Source organism: Lepus europaeus, chromosome 9 (assembly GCF_033115175.1).
Source record: "Lepus europaeus isolate LE1 chromosome 9, mLepTim1.pri, whole genome shotgun sequence".
Taxonomy (NCBI): domain Eukaryota; kingdom Metazoa; phylum Chordata; class Mammalia; order Lagomorpha; family Leporidae; genus Lepus; species Lepus europaeus.
In genome coordinates, this window is record NC_084835.1 from 22,055,599 (window position 1) to 22,076,346 (window position 20,748).

The 20,748-nt window shown below is 49.2% G+C and overlaps 2 protein-coding genes across 3 annotated transcripts in view; both read left to right on the forward strand.

Annotated features, from left to right (window-relative positions):
* Nucleotides 1-3,919: 3,919 nt before the first annotated feature.
* Nucleotides 3,920-5,094, forward strand: LOC133766902 (14-3-3 protein theta-like). Its single transcript, XM_062200732.1, is given in 2 exon segments — nucleotides 3,920-4,582; nucleotides 4,585-5,094. Coding segments are annotated over 2 exon segments (876 nt in total). The 5' UTR covers nucleotides 3,920-4,158; the 3' UTR covers nucleotides 5,037-5,094.
* A 12,107-nt stretch (nucleotides 5,095-17,201) lies between these two features.
* KLHL18 (kelch like family member 18) overlaps nucleotides 17,202-20,748 on the forward strand; it is a 57,397-nt gene continuing 53,850 nt past the window's right edge. For both annotated transcript variants that reach the window (XM_062200729.1, XM_062200731.1), the window contains exon 1: nucleotides 17,202-17,361. In XM_062200729.1, coding sequence (XP_062056713.1) covers nucleotides 17,233-17,361 — 129 coding nt within the window. In that variant the 5' untranslated portion in view covers nucleotides 17,202-17,232. The remainder of the gene's footprint in view (nucleotides 17,362-20,748) is intronic.

Consider the following 20,748-nt stretch of genomic DNA (forward strand, 5'->3'; position numbering starts at 1 on the left):
TTGAAAGACAGGGTGGGCCAGCGCTGTGGCGCAGTGGGTTAACGCCCTGGCCTGAAGCGCTGGCATCCCATATGGGCGCCGGTTCTAGTCCCAGCTGCTCCTCTTCTGATCCAGCTCTCTGCTATGGCCTAGGAAAGCAGTACAAGATGGCCCACGTCCTTGGGCCCCTGCACCCACATGGGAGACCTGGAGGAAGCTCTTGGCTCCTGGCTTCAGATTGGTGCAGCTTCGGCCACTGTGGCCAATTGGGGAGTGAACCATCAGATGGAAGACCTCTCTCTCTCTGCCTCTCTTCTCTCTGTGTAACTCTTTCAAATAAATAAATAAAATATTTAAAAAAAAAAAAGAAATAAAGAAAGACAGTTAGAGGGAGAGACAGAAAGAGATCTTTCATCTGCTGGCCTACTCCCCAAATGACCACAACAGCCAGGGCTGGGCCAGACTGAGCCAGGAGCCAGGAGCTTCTAGGTTTACCGCATGGGTGGCAGGGGTCCAAGCACTTGGACCATCCCCTGCTGCTTTCCCAGGCGCATTAGCAGGCAGGTGGATTGCAACTGCAGCAGCTGAGACTTGAACTGGTGCCCATCTGGGATGCCAGCATCACAGGGAGCAGCATTTTCTGCTATGCCACAGTGCTCTCCCCTGGGTTTTCAGTGACATCAGTAGCTGTAGGAGGGATGTCAGATCACTGCCAGCAGCTGAACCTTCCAGGCAAGCTTCCATTGCACACTACTAAAAAGGAAGACAAATTGGAGTCTGCATCTCTGCTTTCCCCTGCTGTTGAGGATGTGTGAATTGGTACGGCTTCCCGAAAAGCAAGGGGACAATAAGAATCAAGCCCCTTTAAAATGTTCATGAGTAGTGTATTGGAAACAGCCTGCATAGCCAACAGTTAAGGAACGATTGCACAGGGTGGTACAATATCAGGCAGCCAGGAAAATACTGAAAGTATACTGAAAAGACAAATGTGGAATCCAAAATACATCATGGTATGATCTAAAGAAGGCAAAAGCGTAGAAGAGATTAGCAGAATGTTGCTACCAAGATGTTAGTAATAGTTGCTCTGCTCCTGGGTTAAGATATATAGGCTTATTTTTTTCCTTTTTATGCAGTTTGTGTGCTTTCAATTTTTTTCCAGTGCATATGTATTACTTTTAAAAATTAGAAAAAAGAAATAATTTTTACTTTCTCTCTGTCCCTCTCTGTGTAATTCTGCTTCTCAAATAAATAAAATCTTTAAAAAATAAAAATAAAAAAGAAAGAATCTGTATTTGTAAAGGGACAGCAGGATCTTGTTTTCAATTCACAGCCCTGGGGTCTATGACCAGGGTACACTTAAAAGGGAGTGTGGCAGAAATGACTGTTCTTAGAGAAAAAAAGTCCTGATGGGATGGACTCCTATTTCCTTAAAGATCCCTGAGAAAAATGCTGAGAACAAGCTTTAGGAAGGGATGTCATGACCCCTGGGAGAGAGGAGAGCACCTGCCAAGGAGGGGAGGCCTGGGCTGTGGAGCTATGGATGGGGGTAGTTGGAGCTATGGATGGATGTAGTTCCATCTCTACAGCTTCTCACTGTCTACCTCTTCTATAAATCCTGTTTACTCGCTGAAAGTACAGGGGTCACTGCATGTTTGTTCTTCAGACCCCTTCCCTTGCCTTTCTGGCTCTTGAATACTTCCAAAGGTCACAGGAAGTACCCTTTCCTCCAGAGGAGTCCTCTGCTGACTCCCCCACCCTGGCCCACATCCATCCATTGCCTGTCACTCCCGGAACATGGCTCACACTGTGCCATGGTTGTCATGGGTTTTTCCCACCCTCTTCCCCACCCCACAGGAAACATCTTTGGGCCTCGCATCTGTCGTTTTATCATCAGAGCTCAGCAAGGTCACAGTTCTGGAAGGCGTTAAGGATTGAGGAATTATTGCTGCTAACCAAGTGCTCATGCAATACCCATCAGGCTTCTGAACAGCTCCACAGCGTACTTACTGTGTGCAAAGCCCTGGACTAGATGCTTGGAATATATGATCCTATCTGATTTTCAGACCAACTTTTTGTTTTCGTTTTGAAGGGGCAATGATAGAGAAGAGGAAGAGGGTGGGATCCTGATGTCCCTTAAAGAAAAAGATTTATTTGACAAGAGAACTTCCAATCTGTGTTCTTTCCCCAAATGCCCACAATAGCTGGGCTAGGCTGAAGTCAGGAACAAATTCCACATCTCCCCCGTGGGTGGCAGGAACCCGAATCACTGGAGCCATCACCAGCGCTTCCTGGGGTCTGCGTTAGCAGGGTGCCGGCGGAGCTGGGCCCTGGCTACTCCCGTGTGGGACACCAGCGTCTTTAAGACCGGCTTCTTAATCAGACACCTGCCCTGATGTAGCTTTAGAGTGCACACTTTCAGGATAATAAAAACAGGACATACGTACATGTATGCAAGTCATCTACTGCTTCAATCCCATGAAGCTGGTGCAGGCTGAAGCCAGGAGCCCAGAGCTCCGTCTGGGTCTCCCATATGGGTGGCAGGGGCCCAAATACCTAGGCCATCTTCTGCTACCTTCCCAGACATATTAGAAGGGAACTGGATGGGAAGTGGAGCAGCTGAGACTTAACAAGCACTCTTAACAGCATGCTGGTGTCATAGGCAGCAGCTTAGCTCACTGCACTACAATGCCAGCCACAGAACAACCTTTTGGGATAGGTGTTATTACGTCTCCACTTTTACAGATTAGTAAACTGGGACTTGGGAAAAATGATTTGCTAAGGCTTCAGAGCTTTAAAAAAAAAAAAAAAACAAAAACCTGGAATTAAGCCCCAGACCTCCAGTTCCAAGTCCTACACCTTTTGCAGTGTATCTCAGCCCAAAAAAGGTGGAGGCTTCCATTTTCAATGATACAATGGACTAAGTATTTAGAAACCCTCCTCCTACAAAACACCTAAAGTTGATAGACAAATATTTAAAGTTTTCTTTTGAATGAAAGTCTGATATTGTAAGAAAGTAAAGGATGTATCCAGGGGCCAGGTGGAAAGCAGGTGTGAATCCAGGGACTGTAAACAACCAGGGCTCTCACTGTCCTGAGGGCATCTGCTTTAAGGAAAGCCTCCCTGGATTCCCCCTGTGGCTCTAAGCAATGGAATTGACATGAAGATAATGTCTCCCCACACAGCCCAGGACAATTTGTTTTATTCACATTCTAAGGAAGGTAGACTTGGAGCCACTTGTCTCCTCCTCTAATTCCCTCTACTTCCAGGCCATCTACTCACCCAAGCCATCTGTTCCCACTCAGTGGGAGATAAGATCTTTCTGTGGAATAGCCAAATGCTTACATTCCAGGATGGGGACCTTCCCTTTCTTTCTCCAAAGAGGATTTGCTTACATGTGCTTTCTCTTCTCCTCTTCTCCTCTCTTCCTCCCTCCCTCTCTTCCTCTCACCTTTCAATCTTCTTTGCTACACAGAGGGGAAACAGGATGAATGTGCCAGCTCCTATCCTCTCCAGTAGTGCAGATACCTATCCCCTCCATAAACACGTTGTACCTGCCCTCACCACGTTGTTCCATGGGGAACTGGGTGCAAGGAATGTGAGCTATAATATTACTGTAGCCACTATTACTGTGAGAAGACTCTTGGAGCTGAGAGAAGCTCCAGCTGACAACCATCAAGCAAATGGAACTTTAACCCTAGAATTGCAAGAAACCATATTCTGCCCACAACCATGCAAGTTTTGAAGAAGGCCCCCAGGCTAGTGAAAGAAACACAGATCAAACAAACATTGATTGCAGCCTCGTGACAACACCCAATAGAAGACCTGCCCTCTCTGTGCCTGGACTCCTGACCCAGAGGATCTGTGAAATAATAAATGTGTGTTAAGTCACCCCAGCAATGCTTCTAGCAATGACTGAGTACGGCAGGGATGTTAGTGAGGATCTATTATTTTTGGTTGACTTTGGCTCAAGAAATCATAGCAGCCATGCTGAACTTTGTACTGCACAGTAGTCTACAAGGCTTCTCCCTTCCCTTCCCTCCGTTCACCTTCTGTGGGGAACCCTTTTCCTTCCTAGGGCCATTGGGATATTTATAACATCACTTGGGGGCCATATAAAATTATCAACTTAAAAATTAGTCTGGGGGACTCACGTCACGGCTGCCAAGATGTGAAGCCCTCATGGAGGCCCTCGTCCCAACCCACTCGTGCACGGCAACCACCATGGAGAAGACGGAGCTGATCCAGGTCAAACTGGCCGAGCAGCCCGAGCGCTACAATGACATGGCCATCTGCATGAAGGCCATGACGGAGCAGGACACCGAGCTGGCCAATGAGGAGCGCAGTCTGCGCTCGGTGGCCTACAAGAACATGGTCGGGGGCCACCAGTCTGCCGGGAGGGTCATCTCGAGCATCCAGCAAAAGACCCACACCTCCGACAAGAAGCTGCAGCTCAGCAAGGACTACCTGGAGAAGGTGGAGTTGGAGTTGTGGTCCATCTGCACCTCGGTGCTGGAGTTGTTGGATAAGTATTTAATAGCCAATGTAACTAATCCAGAGAGTAAGGTCTCCTATCTGAAAATGAAGGGAGATTACTTCGGGTACCTTGTGAAGTTGCATGTGGTGGTGATCAAAAACAAACGATAGATAATTCCCACGGAGCTTACTCAGAGGCATTTTTTATAAGCAAGAAAGAGATGCAACCCACACACCCAACCTGCCTGGGGCTGGCTCTGAACATTTCTGTATTTTACTATGGGATCCTTAATAACCCAGAGCTCGCCTGCACACTGGCTAAAACGGCTTTTGATGAGGCCATTGCAGAACTCGACACACTTAACGTAGACTCCTACAAAGAAAGCACCCTCATGCAGTTGCTTAGAGACAATTTAACATTATGGACATCAGACAGAGCAGCAGAGGGGCGGAAAACTAAATGGACACAAGGCGTCATCCTCCTTCCCTTCAAAAAACCTTTTTACACATCTCCATTCCTTCAGCCACTTGGATTTCCTATATCAGAGAAGCCCGTTCATGTGTATGAAAGCAGCTGTTTATAGTTCTTTCACACTGCAACTTTAGGAAAACTCCATTCCTTGGTCTGTGTCTGTCTTGGTCTTCCTGGTGTGCAGTTAGTGCTGTAAAAAAGTATTAATAGCTTCTTTTCATGTAAACATAAGTAACTTCCAAACACTTATGTAGAGGACTAAAAATGTATCTGGTATTTAAGTAATCTGAACCAGCTGCAAGTGAGTGTGTTTTGTATTACTGTGAAGATATGAAAATGTAGTTAATTACAATTCAAAGGATGTTCTGCATAACTTCTTAATTTCTTCATTCCCTCCATTACTCTTCTTCAGGGGTTTCATTTCAGTGAGCAGCTTTACCATGCTCTTCATGTATTCCTTCTTTTTTTATGTTTTTTTTTTTAAAAGATTTATTTATTTATTTGGCCGGCGCCGTGGCTTAACAGGCTAATCCTCCACCTGCGGCGCCGGCACACCGGGTTCTAGTCCCGGTCGGGGCGCCGGATTCTATCCCGGTTGCCCCTCTTCCAGGCCAGCTCTCTGCTATGGCCCGGGAGTGAAGTGGAGGATGGCCCAAGTCCTTGGGCCCTGCACCCGCATGGGAGACCAGGAGAAGCACCTGGCTCCTGGCTTTGGATCAGCGAGATGCGGCGGCCGCAGCGGCCATTGGAGGGTGAACCAACGGCGTAAAGGAAGACCTTCCTCTCTGTCTCTCTCTCTCACTATCTACTCTGCCTGTCAAAAAAAAAAAAAAAAGATTTATTTATTTATTTAACAGGCAGAGTTATACACAGTGAGAGAGAGAGACAGAGAGAAAGGCCTTCCTTCCGTTGGTTCACTCCCCAAATGGCTGCCATGGCCAGAGCTACGTCGATCCAAAGCCAGGAGCCAGGTGCTTCTTCCTGGTCTCCCATGCGGGTGCAGGGGCCCAAGCACTTGGGCCATCCTCCACTGCTTCCCCAGGCCATAGCAGAGAGCTGGACTGGAACAGGAGTAACCAGGACTAGAACCCAGTGCCCATATGGGATGCCGGCGCCACAGGCGGAGGATTAGCCAAGTGCGCCATGGTGCTAGCCCCCATGTATTCCTTTTTAGTAGGAATTGGTAAGTATTAGATTGAATAGAAAAGCACTTGGCAGTTCTGGGCTGGGGGGTCACAAATTAGAATGCCTCCTGCATCAGATCACAGAGGACACGGATAGATGACAACAGGGAATTTTCTTACTCACTCTTTGTTTGCTGCTGTTTGAGTTGACAATTTCCCTCCCAATAAAAATTCACTTGCACCTCCTGCCTTTGTAGTTCTGGTGTTCACTTTACTACGTAATAGAAGTATGTCGCTGCCATAATACAAGCATTGCTTTGGCAAATTAAAGTGCATGTCTTTTCTGAACACACTAGCAAGGGGAGCTAAAGAGCGCCAGTCCACATCTAAACTTCAGTACTTTTCCATGCAGATCTGTGCACAGGTGAGGAGGTGACCAATTTGTCTAGTGATTGTTGCTTAGAGAGTGGGACCACTATTTTGTGTTGCTAATCATTGACTGTAGTCCCAAAAAAGCCTTGTGAAAATGTTATGCCCTATGTAACAACAGAACATAAAGTTACATTTTATAAACCAAAAAAAAAAAAATTAGTCTGGGACCAGTGCCATGCCATAGTGGGTAAAGTCTCTGCCTGCAGTGTAGGCATCCCATATGGACACCAGTTTAAGTCCTGGCTGTTCCATTTCCAATCCAGCTCTCTGCTATGGCCTAGGAAAGCAGTGGAAGATGGCCCAAGTGCTTGGGCCCCTTTGGGATGGAAGACCTCTTCATCTGCCTCTGCCTCTCTATAACTCTACCTTTCAAATAAATAAAAAGTAAATATTTAAAATTTTTAATTTATTTTTAAGGGAGAGGCATAGAGAGAGTGAGACACAGAGAGACAGAGATCTCCCATCTACTAGTTCACTCCCTAATCCAGTGGGGAACATGTGGCTCGCGGGCCATATAATGCCATGCAATCATTTGGTCTAGTCTGACCAAAGCAACTGTAGGTAGGACTTAAAAATCAGTAAATCTATAGCAGATTATTATTTTTTAAGATTTATTATTTATTTGAAAGGCAGAGTTACAGAGAAAAGAGGAAAGACAGAGAAAGAAGGGGAGAGATCTTTCATCTAGCAATTCACTCTTCAGATGGCCATAATGGCCAGGACTGGGCCAGGCCAAAGACAGGAGCCAGGAGCTTCTTCCAGATCTCCCACGTGGGTGCAGGGGCCCAAGCTCTTGGGCCATCTTTTCCTGCTTTCCCAAGTGCATTAGCAGGGAGCTGGACTGGAAGTATAGCAGCCAGGTCTTGAATCAGTGCCCACATGGGATACCTGCATTAAAGGTGGAGGTTTAACCTGCTGCGCCACAACACCAGCCACAGCAGACTAATTTTTTAAAAGACTTATTTATTATTTATTTGAAAGGCAGAGTTACAGAAAGGCAGAGGCAGAGAGAGAGTCTTCTATCTGCTGGTACACTCCCCAAATAGCTGCAACGGCCAGAGCTGGGCCAATCCGAAGACAGGAGCTGGGGCTTTTTCTGGGTCTTCCATGAGGGTCCAGGAGCCCAAAGACCTGGGACATTTTCCATTACTTTCCCAGGCCATAGCAGAGAGCTGGATCAGAAGTAGAGCAGCTGGGACTCGAAACAGCCCCCATATGGGATGCCAGCACTACAGGCAGCAGCTTTACCAGCTACGTGATAGTGTTGGCCCCAAATAAAAGATTTAAAAGAAATAATTACACAGCCTGGGAAAAGCAGCAGAAGATAGCCCAAGTATTTGGGCCCCCTGCCACCCACTGTGGGAGACCTGGATGAAGCTCCTAGCTTCAGCCTGGCCCAGCCCTGGCCGTTGCAGCTGTCTGAGGAATGAACTAGCAGTGGAAGATCTGTCTCCCTCTGACTCTGTAACTTTTCTAAATAAATAAGTCTTTATGGCATCAGGGCATAGTGAGTTAAGCTACTGTCTGCAACACTGGCATCCCAAATCGGTGCCAGTTTGAGTCCAATCCAGCTACCTGCTAATGGCCTGGGAAAAGCAGTGAAAGATGAACAAGTGTTGGAGACCTGGAAGAAGATCCTGGCTCGTGGCTCCAGCTGTTGTGACCATCTGGGGATTGAGCCAGGTGATGGAAGATCTCTCTGTGTGTCTAATTCTGACTTTCAAATAATCTTTAAAAAAAAAAAATAGTGGTCTGCATTGTGGTATAGTATGGATGCTGGCGGTGGCTTTACCTGCTACGCCACAGCACCAGCCCCTCAAAAGCTTTTAGATTATGAGGATAAGTAAGTGAAAAAATGGAATTGAACAAGTTTATTTTGATATAAACATTACTGAAATTCATGCAGTGTTTTCATAATACATATTTTCCATGAATGCTTTGAAGACCCCTTGTATATGTGAAAATTATATTTTAGGTATATTGAGTTTAATAAAATATTGTAGCGATTAATTTAACCCGTTTAAATTTTTATTATTTTTAAATATTTATTTATTTGAAAGGCAGTGTTACAGAGAGAGAGGTAGAGACAGAAAGAATCTTCCATCTGCTGATTTACTGTCCAGTGCTGCCAATGGCCAGGACTGGGCCAAGCTGAAGTCAAGAGCCAGGAGCTTCATCTGGGTCTCCCACATGGGTGGCAGGGGCCCAAGCAATTGGGCCATCTTCTGCTGAATTCACAGGCACATTAGCAAGGAACTGGATTGGAAGTGGAGCAGCCAGGATTTGAACTGGGACCTATGTGGGACATCAGCACTGCAGGCAGCAGCTTAACCACTGCACCACAACACTGAACCCTATTTTTAATTTTTAAAATATGGTTACTGGAAAACTCTTTCATATATGAGTTATATTTCTATTGTGTGGCACTGAGCTATACTACTAAAGTCTAAGATGCTGAGATACACAAGTTTTGACACTGTGATACGACAGACCTCAAAAACTAGAACATGGGGCCAGTGTTGTTGTGTGGAGGGTTAAGTTCCTGCTTTGGGATGCCAGCATCCCGTATCAGAATGCCAGTTTGAGTCCCAGCTACTCCACTTCTGATCTAGCTTCCTGCTAATACACCTGGGTGACAACAGATGACGGCTCAAGAATTTGGGTTCCTGCCATCCACAAAGGAGATATGGATAGAGTTCCTGGTTCCTGGTTTTGGCCTGGCCCAGCCCTGACTGTTGTGGGCATTTGGGAGTAAACCAGCAGATGGAAATTCTCTCTCCTTTTCTTTCTGCCTTTAAAGTAAAGTACATAAATGTTTTTATTTATTTATTTATTGACAGGCAGAGTGGACAGTGAGAGAGAGAAAGGTCTTCCTTTTCCATTGGTTCACTCCCCAGTGGCCGCTGTGGCTGGCGTGTTGCGGCCAGCGCACCGCACCGATCCGAAGGCAGGAGCCAGGTGCTTCTCCTGGTCTCCCATGCGGGTGCAGGGCCCAAGGACTTGGGCCATCTTCCACTGCACTCCCCGGCCACAGCAGAGAGCCGGACTGCAAGAGGAGCAACTGGGACAGAATCCGGCGCCCTGACCGGGACTAGAACCCGGTGTGCTGGCGTCGTAGGTGGAGGATTAGCCTAGTGAGCCGCGGCGCTGGCCAGCCATGAATGTTTTTAAAAACTGAGCATAGATGGCTTACATTTTAGAGGGATGTCTATACTTCTTGTAGGACAGGGCCACGAAGCCCAAGACGCTCTTGAAGAGAGGCCTTTTGCCTTCTAACTCCAACCAGAGGAGATAATATATATACTATACTATGTAGTAATATATAATATAATATATAGTAATATATATAATGTACTATATATAAAATATATATAGCCGACCATATATATATATATATACACACACACACACACATATATATATATATTATTTGAGAGGTAGAGTTACAGACAGTTAGAAGGAGAGACAGAGAGAAAGGTCCTCTGTCGTTGGTCCACTCCCCAGATGGCCACAATGGCTGGAGCTGCGCCGATCCAAAGCCAGGAGCCAGAAGCCTCTTCCAGGTTTCCCACACAGGTGCAGGGGTCCAAGGACTTGGGCCATCTTCTACTGCTTTCCCAGGCCACAGCAGAAAGCTGGATTGGAAGAGGAGCAGTTGGGACTGGAACCAGCACCCACATGGGATGCCAGTGCCGCAGGTGGAAAATTAACCTACTGCACCATGGTGCTGGCTCCCCCACCCCCCCCACCCCCTAAGGATATTCATAGAACTCAAGCTAGCCCTGTCTTCAGCTGTGTCTCCAGAACCCCTGGGCTGACAGTTCTGACAGCTGAGGTCATGCTCTGCTTCTTGCCTTGGTTCAGGGGTGTGGTAGTGGAAGAAGCCACAGCAGCCTGGTAAGGAAGCTCTGCAAGGCTCTTATTCTCATGAAAACCAGGAAGGAACGTGTTTAGGACCTCCAAGTCCTTAATGACAGGATCACAGACTATGGAGCAGCACGAGGCCGATTAGCATGTCAGCTCTTTCACAAATGAGGAAGCAGGCTTGGTGTGGGTCAGAATCTGAAACTCAATTTCCCGAGGCCCCTGATTCCCCACCACCTAGCCATGTGTATCCCGACTCTGGTACCAGCACCAGCTGCAACTCCTTCGAGGGCTGGACCCCACTTCTCTGGCAGCTGGCCTGGGATGGGCAGCATCTGTGGCAGACAGAAGGGACTTGTATGGCATCCTTCCATGAGCCCATTCTCTACCTGCTGCAGGGCACGAGGGAGGATCCCCTGGTGCTTGTAATTCTTAGCTGCCCACGTCATGTTGTATGTCTTGTCAGCTGCTGTCTGCTCATAAACATGATAATGCCTGCAAACACTTCCAAACATGTCTCAATGACACCCAGGAAAACAGATCCAAGGACAGTTTTCCCATCCTCCAGCATGTCTGGGATCAGCCAGGACCTGTGGTGTGAAGGGAACCAATGAAAGTAGCCAAGCACATCAGGGATTCCAACATGCAGGAGGATGGGTAGATGAGGAACAGTGACATTAACTGGTTAAAGCAGACATCTGCCCAGACTCTAAGGTCTACAAAATGCACTAATATCCCCCACACCAAGAGATGTTCTGGCCTTAGGATTTCTGGGAAGAACATGGAATCTCAGGGAACAGAAAAACTGAAAAAAATTTTTTCCTAAGAAGGTGAGGGAGATATGGAGCATTAGCCATTTTCTAGCAAGGCCATGAGCTGCCAGGGTTTCAGGGCTGGCAGGAGGCATCAACTCTTCCAAGGCAAGATTTTTTTTTTTTTTCTTTTTGACAGGCAGAGTGGATAGTGAGAGAGAGAGACAGAGAGGAAGGTCTTCCTTTACGCCGTTGGTTCACCCTCCAATGGCCGCTGCGGCCGCCGCATCTCGCTGATCCAAAGCCAGGAGCCAGGTGCTTCTCCTGGTCTCCCAAGCGGGTGCAGGGGCCAAGGACTTGGGCCATCCTCCACTTCACTCCCGGGCCATAGCAGAGAGCTGGCCTGGAAGAGGGGCAACCGGGATAGAATCCGGCGCCCCGACCGGGACTAGAACCCGGTGTACCGGCACCGCAAGGCGGAGGATTATCCTGTTAAGCCACAGCACCGGCCTATATCTGTCTTCTTTCATTTATACTATCATAAGTAATTATCATGAGTACAAGATAATCAATGCTGAAACAATACTGAGTGTGGATTCAGGGAACAGGATGAAAGCTTACTGACATAAGTGATAAGGAAGCAGGTTTTTTTCTTTTTGAAAAATTTTTATTTACTTGAGAGACAGACACAGAGAGCTCCCATCTGCTTGTTCACTCGCCAAATGCCCTTAACAGTCAGGGCCTGATCAGGCCAAATCCAGGAGCCAGGAACTCCATCCAGGCCTCTCATGTGGGTGGCAGGGACTCAATCACTTGAGCCATCACTGCTGCCTCTCAGGGTGCACATTAGCAAGAAAGCAGAATTGTGAGTGGAGCTAAGACTTGAACCTAGGCTAACCACCAAGCCAAATGCCCACCCTGGAAGGCAGATTTAGGGAAAGATCTTCTCAAGGTAAGGACCACAGACACCATGAACAGTCAGGTAAAATCAAGAAGTGATGCTACAAAAGGAATTAGTGCATTGAATGTAAGATACCTTGACTCCTAAGGTCTTGTCCAACGACAATATGCCATAAAAACTATGGAAGTCAAATTGTGCAACTCTCTAAATGGTAACTGATAAATCTCTTATTTATTGGATATTAGTACCATCGGTTAGGATGGTACCATCAGGTCCTATCCTGGAGTGCCTAAATGAAAATATTTAATATTAGTGAATTTTGGTTCAATAATTAACATACAGTGGTGAAGCAAAGAGGGTTACTAAATAGAGGTAATAACTGCAGTAATTTTTATTGCTTTGAGGAGAACTTAAAACTTAACCAGCTCTTCAGGTGCCTCATTAGATACACTGAGGACAAGGGATTACATACCAATCCTAAGTGCTCTAAGGAAAGCTAAGCAAATACCCTTCTCTAATCATCAGAAATTGTGTTAAATCTGCTTAAATAATACTAGCAGATAAAATAGAAGTCTAAAAAATGTCATTACCTAAAACCATTGGGAGAAATGAACATAATATATTTTTAAATTATTTTAAGATGGAACATTTCTATTTTTACATGTAAACATTTTTCTAAGATCAATCTAACAGTTATTTCCTTTGTAAAAATTTAAACACTATCATCATGTAGTTTATGATTACACAGCCCCTGAGACTGAGCTCTCAAATTTCAGGAATTTCCCTCTCACAGAGCCATGAATATACAGTATTAAAACCTGTTTAGAGGCCGGTGCCGCGGCTCACTAGGCTAATCCTCCACCTGTGGTGCCAGCACCCCGGGTTCTAGTCCTGGTTGGGGCGCCGGATTCTGTCCCAGTTGCTCCTCTTCCAGTCCAGTTCTCTGCTGTGGCCTGGGAAGGCAGTGGAGGATGGCCCAAGTGCTTGGGCCCTGCACCCGCATGGGAGACCAGGAGGAAGCACCTGGCTCCTGGCTTCAGATCGGCGCAGTCCGCCAGCCATAGCGGCCATTTAGGGGGTGAACAACGGAAGGAAGACCTTTCTCTCTGTCTCTCTCTCTCTCTCACTGTCTAACTCTGCCTGTCAAAAACAAAAAACATATTTAGAGATGGGAGAGGAAGTAGGAGATGGGATGGTTTGCGGGTGGGAGGGAGGTTATGGGGGGAAAAATCACTATAATACAAAAGTTGTACTTTCGAAATTTATATTAAATTAAAAAAAAAAACTATTTAGAATTAATACTCCATAATATACAAAACAGAATTTGAATTGAGAAAAGGTCCAAGGAAAATACACTCCTCTTGATTTCTCTTCAGGTTATATAAATTTTTATTTTTTTAAAGATTTATTTATTTATTTATTTGAAAGGCAGTTACAGAGAGATCTGGCATCTGTTGGTTCATTCCCCAGATGGCCACAATGGCTGCAGCTGGGCTGATTCCAAGCCAGGAGCCAGGAGTTTCTTCCAGGTCTCCCATGTGGGTATAGGGATACAGGTACCCGGGCTATCCGCTGCTGAGTCCCCAGGCCACAGCAGAGAGCTGGATCAGAAATAGAGCAGCCGGGACTTGAACCAGCGACTATATGGGATGGTGGCACAGGTGGTGGCTTTACCTACTAAGCCACAGCACCAGCTCCAGGGTTATATCAGTTTAATAATAAACGAGACATTTCTCTCTAAAATAACCTGTACTTTCATAGTGGAGGGCAAAGTCGAGGCCATAAGAACTCCTAGAAATATGTCTGAAAAAGACAACCATCAAAGCAATGTGCTGAATTTATGAAAAGTTAGGGTACACATGGCATAGAGAGATGACAGTTTCAATCTTCAAACCAGAGTATATGGGTGGACATTTAGTTTAGGGGTTAAAACACCAGCACTCCACATCAGAGTTCCTGGGCTTGATTTCCAGCTCTGGCTCCTGACTCCCACTTCCTGCTAATGCAAACCCTGGGAGGCAGTGACAATGGTTCAAGTAAAAGGGCTTCCACCTCACGTGGCATGCCTGAACCTGGATGCCAGCTTCAGCCAAGGGGAGGTTACAGACATTTGGGGAATAAACTAGCAGATGAGACTGCTCCCTCTCTCTGGCCTATCTCTCAAAAAAAAAAAAAAAAAAAAAAAAGTAAAAGAACAAATGGTAATATTTTATATGTAACTATCCAAAAAAGGTTCAATGTTACAACACTGATTGTAACAAAATTCAGTGTTACAAAAGGTTAAATGCTAACTAAAATGATTCCAAATTTTAAAATAGTAACATCCACAATATTTCCAGATACAATTTATGGTAACTACTTCATTTCCTCTTATAACAATTATATCAATTATCATCAAGTGATGTTAAAAAGCAAGTCAGAGGGGCCAGCGCTGTGGTGCAATGGGTTAACACCCTGGCTGAAGTGCCAGCATCCCCTAATGGGTGCTGGTTCGAGACCAGGCTGCTCCTCTTCCAGGCCAGCTCTCTGCTGTGGCCTGGGAAAGCAGTAGAAGATGGCCCAAGTCCTTGGGCTCCTGCACCCACATGGGGGACCCTGAAGAAGCTCCTGGCTCCTGGCTTCGGATTGGCGCAGCTCCTGCCGTTGTGGCCAATTGGGGAATGAACCATTGGATGGAAGATCTCTCTCTGCCTCTCCTCTCTCTTTCAAATAAATAAATAAATCTTAAAAAAAAAAAAAAAAAGCAAGTCAGAGACAGACCCTGCCCTTTCAGCTTACTGCTTCAATGATATGGACAAACTACAAGCTCTTCAGATGTCAAAGAAAGCAGGAAACTTGTACTTAAGCATTTGCCCATTGTGTAGTGTGTGTATACATCTTACATTTCTCAAGTTATTATTTCATGGGAGTCTTTTTTTTTTTTTTATTCGACAGATAGAGTTAGACAGTGAGAGAGAGAGACAGACAGAAAGGTCTTCCTTCCATTGGTTCACCCCCCAAATGGCCGCTATGGCCGGAACTACACCGATCCAAAGCCAGGAGCCAGGTGCTTCCTCCTGGTCTCCCATGCAGGTGCAGGGGCCCAAGCACTTGGGCCATCCTCCACTGCCTTCCCAGGCCACAGCAGAGAGCTGGCCTGGAAGAGGAGCAACCGGGACTAGAACCCGGTGCCCATATGGGATGCTGGCGCCGCAGGCAGAGGATTAACCAAGTGAGCCAGGTGCTGGCCCCTCACGGGAGTCTTTTATGAATCTGAAAGATACTGTGGTAAGCAGGAATAATGGCTTGTTTAGGTCCTAATATTTTTGTCTACATATCTGAGCTATAGAAGTAAAACATCACAAAACCCCAAACTGAGGAACGCAGAGAACAATCTCATCTCCAATTCCCTTTGATCTGCGGTGTTGGAACGCTGGGGTAGAGGTTTGAGTGTTTGACTCAAACACTTACACTCATTTCTAAAGCTCTGAGAACCGCTCCTCATACCAACCCCACAGGCTTGTCTCCCTTCCCAGGGAAGTTAAGGTATCACCCAGGGAGCTCTGCGTGATTGGGAAGACCATGAAGAAGCAGGGGCTCTGGGAGCAGGAGCCCAGCCCTCTCCCTGTGAAGCCCCCAACCATGGACAGCACAAGGGTGGCATATGTGAGCTCTAAGCACTCCTCCCCCCGCCCCCCAGCCTGCCCGTCTATGCCTGCAATTTGCCTAATGCCCTCTCCATGCTTACGCCAAAGCTCCAAGCTGGCCAGGGGCCACACCCACCTGCAACAAGCCTGCCCGATGAGCGGTGCCCTCCTGTGAGGCTGCCACACAGACACTGGGAAGCCCGGGCCATCCTGCACTCAGTGCTGCCGGCCAGCTCATCCTTGGCTTCCTCTGGTGAGTTTCAGCTCCCAAATTAAATTACAACCTGCATGGGGACTAGAACTGTGCCCTTCCTCTCCAGAACAATGCCCAGCGCGGAGCAGGTGCTCAAGAAATGCTGGGCAAATGTCCATAGGTGGGTCCATCTTTGGCCACTACTGACGGTCCCAAGGGGGCATGTAACCTCACTCCCTTCTACACCACCTCTGGTGGACACCGGTTTTCCAGGTACAGGAAGCCTGCCCAGCCCCTTCTTTCTCCCTCGGAGCTGTGGGAACGCCCCTTTCTTCTGGGCACCGGCCTCGGACATTTCTGGCGTAACAAAGGGAGTCCACGCGGCCATCAGGAAACCTGGGTTTGAGAGGCTCGCGGCCTCCTCACTGCACCAAGCACCCCTGCCTGGAGGGCCGGGAGGCACAGGGAGGGTCCCCACCTGCCATCGTCCTGCTCATACCAGGGGCCCTCCTGGGAACCCTCACGACGACGACAGCAACAGCACCTGAAGCCAGCACACGGGGTCCCGCGGCACCCGGCCTTGGGCTGAACGCGGAACCGGGGCCGCGGCACAACCGCCTTTCTCCTGCTTCTCACCCGACGTGCCGGGCCCTGTGCAGCCCGGGCGGCGGGGCCTTGGGCCCGTTCCCGCTCCTCTGCGCGGCGGCTCCTCACACCTGCAAGGGCGCAGGACTCGGACTGTGGTCCCGAGCCTCTCCCACCGCGCCCGAAAACCCGAGACCAGACGGCCTGACTCGGGCGCGACCGCGGTGAGCCGGGAGCTCCCGGAGAGCCGTGTTCGCCGCTCAGCGGCGGCCGCCGCCCGGGCGACAGCCCTCGGCCGTCTCCCTCTGTCCACCCTCACCGCCCAGGCGCGGCCCCTGCTCACAGCCTGCGGGGTCGCCGCGCTCCAGCACTGTAAATTCTGCAAACGCAGAGACCAAAACCCCGCGCCAGACCCGAACGCCCCGGGCGCAGCCGCCCGGCGGTACGCGGTCGCCATGGCAACGGGGCGCTTCCGGGGACTCCGGAAGTACGGGTGGTGGCGGAAAGGAAGTCCGCGGGCCTCCGTCGAGGATTCGGGTGAGGTTAGGCGTGTATCGGGGAGACGGGAGATGAGGCCAGTTAACCTCGAAAGACTGCGGCAGCTGCATGAGCGAAGCCAAGGTCGATGTAGTCGGGGAACGACGGCCGTGGATGAACCAGGAAGCGGGACGGCGGGGCTTCCGGCGGACAGGAGTTGCGACTACGGCGGCCGCGCAGGCCCCTCCGGTTCGAGCTCCGCGCTCCCGGCTGCCGCCGGCGTGCACCCTCGCCCCGCCCTGGTGGGAGTGGGGCTGGCCGGCGAGGCCTGCGCAGTTGCGGCGGCGGGGGAAGATGGTGGAGGACGGCGCGGAGGAGCTGGAGGACCTGGTGCACTTCTCGGTATCCGAGTTGCCCAGCCGCGGCTACGGCGTCATGGAGGAGATCCGGCGGCAGGGCAAGCTGTGCGACGTGACGCTCAAGGTACCGCGGCCCGGGCGCTGAGGGGAACGGGGCCGAGCGGGGCGCCCAGGGCGGGGGGCCGGCGGGGAGCGAGCATTGGGCGGAAAGGGCCCCGGCGGGACGGGGGCTCGGGGCCGAGCGGGCGGCGAAGAGGCGCGGTCTGGGAGCCCTCGGACGGAAGGGCTGAGGGGGCGCCTGGGAGGCCTGGGAGTGGGCGACGTTGGGCGCCCGCCTCCCTCGCCTGTCACCCCTGCGGAGGAGGGGCTGGGCAGCCTCCGCGTGCTGGCGGGCGCCGCTGCTACCCGCTCTGGTCACTGCCTGCCCTTGATCGCCAGGTCGCGGTCTCGCCTCTCAAGAGCTACGGGCGGACCTGGAGGTCTTTGGAAGGGGACCCCTCCCGCCAGGCCGCCGAGGTGCGGGCCCGGGCCGGGCTGCGGGGAGAGGCGTGGTCCACCACCTGCTCCCCGCCCGCATTCCGGTGGCGAGAGCCAGCCGCCCTCCTGGGCTCCGGGACTCCGCGGAGGCGCGGCTGCAGGTGTGTTCCCTGCCGGGCTTTGGCTGGAAGACTCAGCGTTTATGGGTGACCTTGTGTTTGAGAAAGAATTGTGCAGAGATCTTTTTGCCCTTCTTATTCTTCTCATGGTAAAGGCAGTTTTTCCATATATGTGCGTCAGAAACGCCGGAGCTTGTCGAGTGGGATGGTTAAGAAGATGGCTTCGGAGAGGAGGATTTGGATTAATATCTAGTGGTAACCCTGGGCAAGTTCCTTAATCTCTCTAAGCTTCAGTTTTCCAAACGTAAAAATAAAGATGATTCCGAATCCATCACATTCGTGTGAGAACTAAATGAGGAAATTTGAAGTGTTCCTTGCGTTATGCCTGACGAAACTTTTTACTTACTGTAAGCCTCTGCTTTAGAGGACAGAGTGGCAGGATCTTCTCAGGTGGGGAGAGCGGAGCCAAAAGGATTGAGAACAATGAACTGGGCTAAAGGAGGCAGAGGAAATTCGAGTAAAGGAGAGGTGTTTTGGTCCACCTGCTTATGAGATGGCAGGCGTCAAGGCCGCTAGAGATTTGTAAGTGGGGGAGCAGTGTGGTTGTGGCAGTAACATCTGAGTAAACCCTGGTGAAAAGCAGCAATGGGAGAGAATGTTTGCTGTAAGATTTAGTAAGGATGATCCAGGTGAGCTTGTGAGACACAGAAAAGCAAAAAGGCCATGGCAGAGTCGGATGGTCACTGCCACTTGTACAGAAATTAAAGTAGGACATTTCACCTATGTATTTAAAACAAGTACATGGGGAGGCCGGCACCGTGGCTTAACAGGCTAATCCTCCGCCTTGCGGCGCCGCCGGCACACCGGGTTCTAGTCCCGGTTGGGGCGCCGGATTCTATCCTGGTTGCCCCTCTTCCAGGCCAGCTCTCTGCTATGGCCTGGGAAGGCAGTGGAGGATGGCCCAAGTGCTTGGGCCCTGCACCCGCATGGGAGACCAGGAGAAGCACCTGGCTCCTGGCTTCGGATCAGGCAATGAGCCGGCCACAGTGGCCATTGGAGGGTGAACCAACGGCAAAAAGGAAGACCTTTCTCTCTGTCTCTCTCTCTCTCACTATCCACTCTGTCTGTCAAAAAAAAAAAAAAAAACAAGTACATGGGGATGGGAGGGCGCTTATGGGGGGAACAACTGCTCTAATCCAAAAGTTGTACCTATGAAATTTATATTTATTAAATAAAAGCTTTCTATAAAAATTAAAATAAAGCAAGTACAGACTAGAGCAAACCCTTATAAAAATTCTTGTATGACTTTCCATTGAAATGCTTTTTATTCATTCAAAGGGACAAGTAAATTATGATAGGTGGCGCCGGGAGTGTCAGTCTGAATTGCTGTGTTAGTTTGAAGGATCTGGGACATAAGAGTTGGTAAAAGGCTTAGGCTAGTGCCGTACAGGCCTGCTGAGAGCATTTGCTTCCCTGGGTTTGGAACTCTTACGTGGAGACTGAGGCCTAGCTCTGAGCAGTGTGGAGGCCGGGGAGAGGCCAAGCTAACCAGGCTCTGCCACATTTCACTGCCCTCCTCCAGGGCTGCTCCGTGGACTCTGTTTTGGCCTCTGTCTTTCATGATGGAGTTCTTCCTGAACTCCTGTGCGTCCAGGCTGTTTCTCAGATAAACAGGTACTCAAAAGCTGGCTGGAAGCTTTTTGGTGTGGGATTGTTTACTGATTTGTAGGCCTTCCTGAAGGGGAGTGGTTCTCAAACTGCAGTGGGCAGGAGAATCACCTGATGGTCTTGTGTAAATGCTGGTTTTGGGCCCTCAGCCCAGCATGACTGGTTCACAGGTCTGGCCTGGGCCCGAGAACTTGCATTTCTGACAAATCCCACAGATGCTTATGCGTGGTCCACCATCATACTGTGAGAGCCATGGGTAATGGATCCATGTTTAGAGTCCATGGACCTTCCTTCAGGCTGCTTCCTTAAGCCTGGCTCTGATTGTCAGCGGCGCCCTCGTTACCCAAGTTGGAGTCTCCGGTCCGTCCTGTTCAGAGTCAGCCTCCCGTCTCCTCACGGGTGGTGACTGCGCAGTTGCTCGCCTGAGCACGGGGACAGGTGCAGCTTGTTTTCAGCCCTTCCTCGTGCTCACGTGAGGAAGCTGGTGCCTCCAGTGGTTAAGTTCTGGAGAGGCTCTACAGGGGCCTGCCATCTTCAGAGCTGAGAATTCTCATCTAAGACAGTTATATGCATTTGTCTGCTTTTCATCTTCTAAAATTTTGTTGACTTTTCTAATCTGCCTGTTTTTCCTTGGGATGTTTGCTGTGCCTTAATTTCAGTCAGAGGCAGCATCCCACAGACTCTGGAGCCAGACTGCCTGGGTTTGCATCTTGATTCTGCCACACATTAGCTGTGAAAACTTGGAAACAAGGAGACCAGTATGGCGCAGCAGGTTAAATCACCGCTTATGACGCCCACATCCCATGTTGGAGAGTGCCAGTTTGAGTCCGGGCTGCTCCATTTCTGATCCAGCTCCCTGCTAATGGATCTGGGAAAGCCGTGGAAGATGGTGCAAGTGCCTGAGCCCCTGCACCCATGTGGGAGACAGGACAGAGTTCCTGGCTCTTAACTTCAGTCTGACCCAGATCTGGCTGTTGGAGCCATTTGGGGAGTGAACCAGTAGATGCAGGATCTCTGTCTCTCTGCCTCTTGGTCTACCTTTCAAAGAAATAAACAGCTCTTCAAACAAAAAAACACTCAACAGCTTCCTTAAATACTGGTGATTCCGTTTCTTTATCAGTAAAATGGGCATCATTCCCTACCTGAGTCTTGAGGATTCTATTGACTAATGTATTCAAATAACTACATAGCAGATGCTTAGTAAGCAGTAGATATTTGTTAATAAACTTGATGGAGTTTCTAGAAGG